Source organism: Arachis ipaensis, chromosome B05 (assembly GCF_000816755.2).
Source record: "Arachis ipaensis cultivar K30076 chromosome B05, Araip1.1, whole genome shotgun sequence".
In the NCBI taxonomy this organism is placed as follows: Eukaryota; Viridiplantae; Streptophyta; class Magnoliopsida; order Fabales; family Fabaceae; genus Arachis; species Arachis ipaensis.
The window spans coordinates 103,838,710-103,846,340 of record NC_029789.2 but is presented as its reverse complement, the minus strand read 5'-3'; the positions used below and the strand labels follow the sequence as shown (position 1 = coordinate 103,846,340).

At 29.2% G+C, this 7,631-nt stretch overlaps 1 protein-coding gene across 2 annotated transcripts in view; it reads right to left on the bottom strand.

The window, feature by feature from the left end:
• The window catches only part of LOC107643762 (S-adenosylmethionine decarboxylase proenzyme-like), a gene marked incomplete in the record, with an annotated part of 2,915 nt that extends 727 nt beyond the window's left edge, over positions 1-2,188 (bottom strand). Inside the window, 4 exon segments of one of the 2 annotated variants that reach the window (XM_021124191.1) lie at positions 1-807; positions 910-1,070; positions 1,836-1,928; positions 2,017-2,188. In XM_021124191.1, the coding sequence (XP_020979850.1) occupies positions 1-593 (593 nt within the window). 2 annotated transcript variants of the gene reach the window in all.

Genomic DNA, 7,631 nt, shown 5'->3' with positions numbered 1-7,631 from the left:
AGTGCTTTCTCTCTGTCCAATCCAGTCATGCACATTTCAAGTGTGTAGACAGAGTCGCATGGGCTCACAGATTCTGCAGAAGCAGAGTAAACATGCCATTTCTGTGGTTTGTCTATGCCACCGCCCATAATGTAAGCCATGCTGCCTGAACCAAGCTTCCCAAAATGGCTATCCAGAATGGCAACTTCTTCGGAGAAGCTGCGGTGTGGGAAGGACTGGGCACCAGGAAAAATGAAACTTCCTCGGGTATACCTCACAGATTTGACATTAAGTGAAAGGGTCTCAGCCAACCGCAATATGGGTGGGATTGAAAGCAATAACTTAGTAGTACCACAAGTTTTAATGATAATCTTGTAGGGATAAACGAAGAGGCTTGACTCAGAAAGAACATAGGAGTCAACGTCGTTGCTTGAAAGCGAAGAAACAATGGTGCACTCAGCTGGAGCAAGAATCTCATCCAACTGGGACTTGGTGAGAGACCTTAGACCCTTTCCTTCAGGGTCAGAAAAGAGTCCAGGGTGGGAAAAGCATATTTCCAACCTCTTTTCGTAGCCTTCAAAACCAATAGCAGAAACCGGCACTGCCATGGCCATGGTGTTTCAGAAAGAAATTAATGCAGTAGGAAACGGAGGAAAACAGATGCAAGGGCACAATCGCAAAGAGAGGGATTGGAAAGACGTCGTTTGAAGGAGAGTAGTGAATAAACCTAAAGAAAAACGAGAAAATAAAAAGCTAAAAATAAAACAATGGTTGCAAGCAACGGAGAACTATTTGTCAGGAGGGATATCAGGATGGCTTGCGAGCGCACTGCAAAAGAATCATAGAGGAAACAAAAACATTTTAGCACAGATGAAGACCATCAAACAAATAAAATTAAGATCAGTGTACCGTAAATGAAAGGAAAATTACGTTTGAGTAAGCAGCAGATCTGAACTTCTTGATTCCACCGTTTGGACGAACGTCTTCAATGCTGTAACCGAGGGGAGCTTCGTAGAATAATGATTTACTACTACTACTACTACTACTAGACTTCTTCCCACCTTTTGACTCCATTAGATCATTCAGTCCTGCTTCAACAAAAATGAACAGACAGTTGAACAAATTGCTCAAACACTCAGGTACAAGAACACAACAATAATAACACCAAAAGCAGGAACACAATCGAAATATAACCAAGCCAAATTAAAAAACAACAATCCAAATCTCATACAATTATAAGTGGTCAGCAGTTCAAAACCTTCGAAACGGTTAATAATAACGAAACTGTATGATACAATTAAAAAACAGAAGAAAAAAACACTGAAAAATTATTACGAAAAAATCGAAACAACTGAAAACGAAACTAACAATAAACAAGTAATAATTATCAACAAAATGATTGAATAGTAGGTCCCAGTAATCAATCCTTCTTTTCTTTTGGACACTAGGTCCCAGTTATTCAATTGGACATGGATAGGGTCCAAGATCAAATGCAGATCCATGAACACGACATAATTACTAATATAGTGATTAATAATTAATAAAATAAGAACATTAAACGTACCTACAGAAGGAATATTCCAATTGACAATGGAGAATAATAATTATCATTATCGAAAACCAATGAACCATAGAACGCTCAAAACACTAAAAATCATAAAATTCAGGACCATCAACAAACAGCTTTAATCAAAAGCATAGGATTTTTAAAACAACAGAAAAAAGAATAAGACAAAAGAAACAAGATAATCATTTAATCACAGATCTAGAATTTACGAAGCAAAAACTATAGAAATAAAAACAAACAAAAAGAACGTAATATGCGAAAACAAAATAACGCATGAAAGAAACAATACCTGGATTGAAGAAAAACCGTTTGAGAAAAACCTAATGCTAAAACGAACTGCAATTGCAACACCTTAATCCAAAAGGAACGAACCACACGGAATCTGGAAAACACAAAAAAAAAATCAGCAACGGGTAAAACGCAAAAGATTCGAAAGATATAGAGCAAAGAGAAAGAGAAGAAGCGCTTACGGATTGAAACAAAAGAGAAAGGATTGAAAACAAAAGAGAACCGAAAAGCAGAGTGAAAAAACAATAGAGGGAGAAAAAGAAGGATTAGGATTCAGAAATCGAAATCACGGGATGCGCGTGTTTTTGTTTGGGTTGTGAAGGTTGAATGGCGAGGCAGAACGTATATTTATAGGTGGCGTGAGGAGTAAGGACTAAGGAGTGAGGACGAGGGTTCGCATTATGACTTCTGCATTAGGGCCGTCTGTGAGTAAACAAATTGGTGTATAGAAAGACGGTCATGCCCTTGTAGAGTTTTCTGGGACGTTTCATCATTACTCTAGTGATTGGCGGCCGCTTTTACTATAATATCCTTTTCCACGATTCTGGGTGGGACCCATGCTGGGTGTCACCTACGCCTACCTACCACTGGTACTCCCTAGTAGACTTCATATAACCTTATCGTCGTTTCCCAATTCACGCCCTCGGAACACCAACGGTAACTTATTTATTATTTTTTTGGTGACAACTTATTTATTATTTAATTATTTACTAGTGTATGTTTCTATAAAAATCCATAACTATTTATCCTAGTATATGTTCCCGTACACTGTATGGGATAATTAATAAAAATATATAAATTTTTTTATTAAAAGAGATTAAACAAAAAGTATATATAATAATTATTATTATAAATATTTTTACAAAGTTATAATTAAAATTAAAATTTAATTATTTTTAATGTTAAAAATATTAAAAATAATTAGTATTTGTTTTAGTTGATTTGGATTGATTAAATGGTCATCTCACTCGTCTACTTAAATAAGTATTAAAGTTTCGAATTCCGTCTTATATATGTAATAACTCATTAATGAAGCTTCAATCCGTTGAGGATTAGTTCTCGACCTGTCGAGTTAGAAAATACAATGAAAGAAAATAGTATTTGTCTTGAAAGTAGAACAATTCTCATTGATGATAGCAATACTTATAGAGATTTGCCTTTGTTAAAATTTAACCGTGACAGTTTCATTTATTAGTATCATATTCATTCAGGAAATCAAACAATATGATCAACGTTATTATCGGTTAAAATTTTATATTTTATGACATGATTTTCAAGCTTCTAAACTTATAAACTTATGTTATTACAAAAGCTATTAGATTGATTAATATTTTTGGTAATATTACCAAAACACCGTAGTTGAGTATATTAATTTGTGTAAAAAAAATTATAATAACTTTTGTTATTCAATATATAATTTATTCTATTGAAAAATGAATTATTATTCCTATATTGGAATATATTTTTTTCTCTATTTTTATATCATTTTATTTGACAATAATTGCCATTAAAAAAAATGAATGACTACACTATTTTATAATATGATGTACAAAATAATTTTTTATTTCAAAATTAAGAATTCAAAATTCAAAATATTTTCTTACACAAATTTAAATTTAAATTTGAATTTAGGATTGATTAACAACTTACCTTTTTTTACAATTTTAATAATTAAGTCAAGTGAGTAAGATCAACCTAGGTCTATTGTTAGGATCCTAAATCCGAATTAGGTTCATTGTCTTAAAACCCGATGCAGATAAAGTTCACATGTCCTATCTCAAATCGGCTCAAATTGAATTTTCGTTGTTAGTTAGATATAGTAATAGATACTCGTGTGGCACGACGGCGAACTCCTTTTCCTATCCTTCGCTCCCGTTTAAAAATATATATATCCTCCGTTCGCTCTCCATCTTCGTCACAAGTCCCCCTATTTAATTATCCCCTTAACGAATGCAGATATCCACTATGATTATTTATGGATATTCTTTAAAAATTTTTGAAAAACAAAATAAAAAAAGCTATAATAATAATAAAATAATCAATTCAATATAATTCAACACAACTCATAATATATTCATTATAAAAAATAACATTTAAAAAAATATAAAACCATCTTCCAACATAATAACATAATATAATATTTTAGAGCGAGACTAAGCGACATAATGACGAACTTAAGAGGTAGGTTTCATTGTTATCATTTGGAGCACTTGGTTGAAAAGGAATAACAGAATTTTCAGGAATCAAGAATCAGGTGTTGTAGGAGTAGTCAGCAGGTCGATTAAGAGTTACAAAGAGTAGAGTGGTATTTGATCTTTTGGGTTGTTGATGACTTTTATCGAAGATGATTAGAAATTAGTTTATTTTATCTATTTAGTACTTTTCTGTTGAGACGTTGATGCTCCACCTTGTTATGTTGAGCTTTTTATTTCAAAAAAAAATTTAAGAGGTAGAGAAAGTGAGTTAAAGGAAGAGTAGATACAAAATCAAGGCTAAGGATGAGTCTAGAAACGGGTCTGTTGAAGAAGGTATCTATGTCTCCATCCTAGGAATATATATACATTAATAACAAAATAAAATCGTAGCATATAGTATTGGAATCCTTCAATATTTTTAAATAAATTAAATGAATTCATTTAAAAACAATAAATATTTATTCACTACAATTATTAATACCGTTTTATTTACTGGACCGTACTAATAAGAAAGCAATTAAAAATATATATGTGACCAGTTTAAATAATTTATTTAAGTATCTATTAATTAGTACAAAGTATAAATTCGTTACCTTCTCAATAATTAATACTCATTTTATTTATATTTATTTATTTATTAATTATTAACTTATTATAATTAATTTCACACCATTTATTATGTGTTATTCATCTTACAAATTAACACAATCAAGTAGTTTAATTATTGATAATTAATTATAATTGATATAACTCATTTCACTACACTTTCTAAAAAAATAATTAAAAAGACACGTTTTAATTTTTTGTTAAAGTAAAATAAAATAAAATACATAAATTGAATAGATATAAATCTAAAAATTATAAAATTTTATTAACAATTCAAATAAATTAGTATCATAAAACTGAATGCAATGTCTATTTAAAATAATTACTGATCTTCTATTCTTCTAATTATTAATAATTTAAATAAAATAATACACTATAACTTATTTTTTAGTTATTTTAAGTAATTACTAATATTTTATTTTTTAATTATTTTTTTTGTCTTATTTATCCTTCATGCTTTCGATCAAATATATTAATAAACAAATAAACTAAATTAACTACCTCAATTATACGTGGACTATTCAATAATTCAACATAATCTTTTTAATTTGTGATTAACTACTAACCATAGAAAATAGAAAATTTAGAGTAATTTAGTATTATGAACATTAATTATGTATTGTGAAATAACCTAAAATCATAATGTAATTTATTTTTAAAAAATTAATCAAGCATTATTGTTAATTATGAAATAACCTAAAATTATAATGCATTTTATTTTAAAAAAACAATCAACCATTAACATCAATAAATAAAATTATCGTTAAAATGCTTTGATTAAAAATATGAGGGATTAATTATTATTCATTATTAATAATATATCGATTATACCAAAAAGTAAAAATATAATTATTCGCATTTACATCATTAGAAGAATTAGCATCACAAGTAGAATTTTATATAAAAAAAAAAAGAGTGTATATATATATATATTGAATTTAAAAAATAAAGATTGTTAAGTAATTAAGATTTTTTTTTTGAAATAAATGGTAAAAAAAATAAATGTTATAAACTATATTCTTTCATAAGTAACCCTTTTAAGTTGTACATTATGTTTGGCATGGTTTATTTGTATATCATTTAAATTGGTATTATTTTTATAACGATCATTTATTCTTAATAATTGTTAGAGTTTTTATGCCTTACAATAATTATTTATAAAGAAGAAACATATATATTCTGAAAAAGTTATTAAATAAATTTATTCTTTTTGTCCTATTTTCACATTAAATTTTTTTTTATTATGTCATTTTTTAACTATTATCATGTTATTATAATTGTTAAATAATATTGAAAAAAATCTTTAAAAATAGAAATAGCGATGAATCAAATAAAATATTAAATGATGAAATATTTATCCTAATCAAATAAAATTACATAATTGATTAGTTATAATTAATACAATTGAATGAATCAAACACATTAAATTAAAAAATAATTTAGTTAATTTGTGTCTTAAGGACACATTTTAAAAATATTTATTTTGCAACAACTGTTATAAAAGATTTTTTATAATATTTTTAAGAGGCCTGCTACACATACAAGTCTTTTTGGCTTACAAGTTATACAAGTTGCTCCAAGTCCAAGAAAAAAACACGCTCTACTTCAACAACACGTTCACTCTTCGTCTTCTTCCTCAACCAAAACGCAAACCATCAAGAAAAAAACACGCGCCCCTTCCACAATACGTTCACTCTTCTTCTTCTTCCTCAATTAAAATGCAAACCATCAAGATTCAAGGGACATTCAAAACAAACTACTACGATTCTGCAGAAACGTTCCAACTCCTCGCGAAGAGTAGAAGAAATCAAGAAGAAAATATACAAATCTCCATTAAAAATCACCAGAAAAAAGAAGAAACATTATTCAAGGTACTGTTTTACTGTCCTTCTATGTTTTTCTTCTAGATTGTCTCTGCCATGTGCCTCATCCTTAACCAACAAAACATTAAAAGACTTCAAAAAGAAATATACTGTCTCCCCCTGTTTTGAGTGTATTTCTGTAATCCTTTGGGTGTATTTCTGTAACTATGTCTCTCCTGTTTTGGGCGTATTTCTGTAATTCTTTGGGTGTATTTCTGTAATCTTTTCTGTAACAGTTTGCGTGTATTTCTGTAACCATTTGGGTGTATTTCTGTAATCGTTTGGGTGTATTTATGTAATCGTTTGGGTGTATTTCTGAAGTTTCATTATCTTCAAAATGATTTCAAAGCTTGATTTCAGAAACCATGAAAATAAAAAAAAAACGAAGTAAAGAGAGAACGCATGAAGGAGATCCAACAAATTTGGCAAGAAATTTGAAAAAAGAAACGAAATCTTTTGAAAAATGGAAGTTATATATTTGTGTGCTCATTGATTTGAATTGATTTAAAATTCTGTTAAAAAAGGCACGTAACAAACAGCGCGTTTAATGGATGAGTTTCATTCAAACTTGTAAAGCTTGTAAATGCAAAACACTTGTATGTAGAGATTAATCCTATTTTTAACCTATGGTTTAAAGGCGCAGCTATAATAACCCATTAAAAAGTACTTAATTAGTTAATACAAATAATTAATATAATTGATTTAGTTCAATAAATTAAAAAAAATAAATGTGAAAGAAAGAGATAAAGAAAAAGTAAAATTATAAAAATGTATATCCATTAAAAAGCAATAAAAAAAGTCTCTTTTAGTTTTTTGTTTATTAATTATTAATTTATTATAATTAATTTCACAACATTTATTATACGTTCTGTGATTTCAGGTATTTTCTGGCTGAAATTGAGGGACTTGAGCAGAAATCAGATTCAGAGGTTGAAGAAGGACTGCTGATGCTGTTGGAGTCTGACCTCCCTGCACTCAAAGTAGATTTTCTGGAGCTACAAAACTCGAAATGGCGCGCTTCCAATTGCGTTGGAAAGTAGACATCCAGGGCTTTCCATCAGTATATAATAGTCCATACTTTGGCCAAGAATAGACGACGTAAACTGGCATTCAACGCCAGCCTTCTACCCAAAC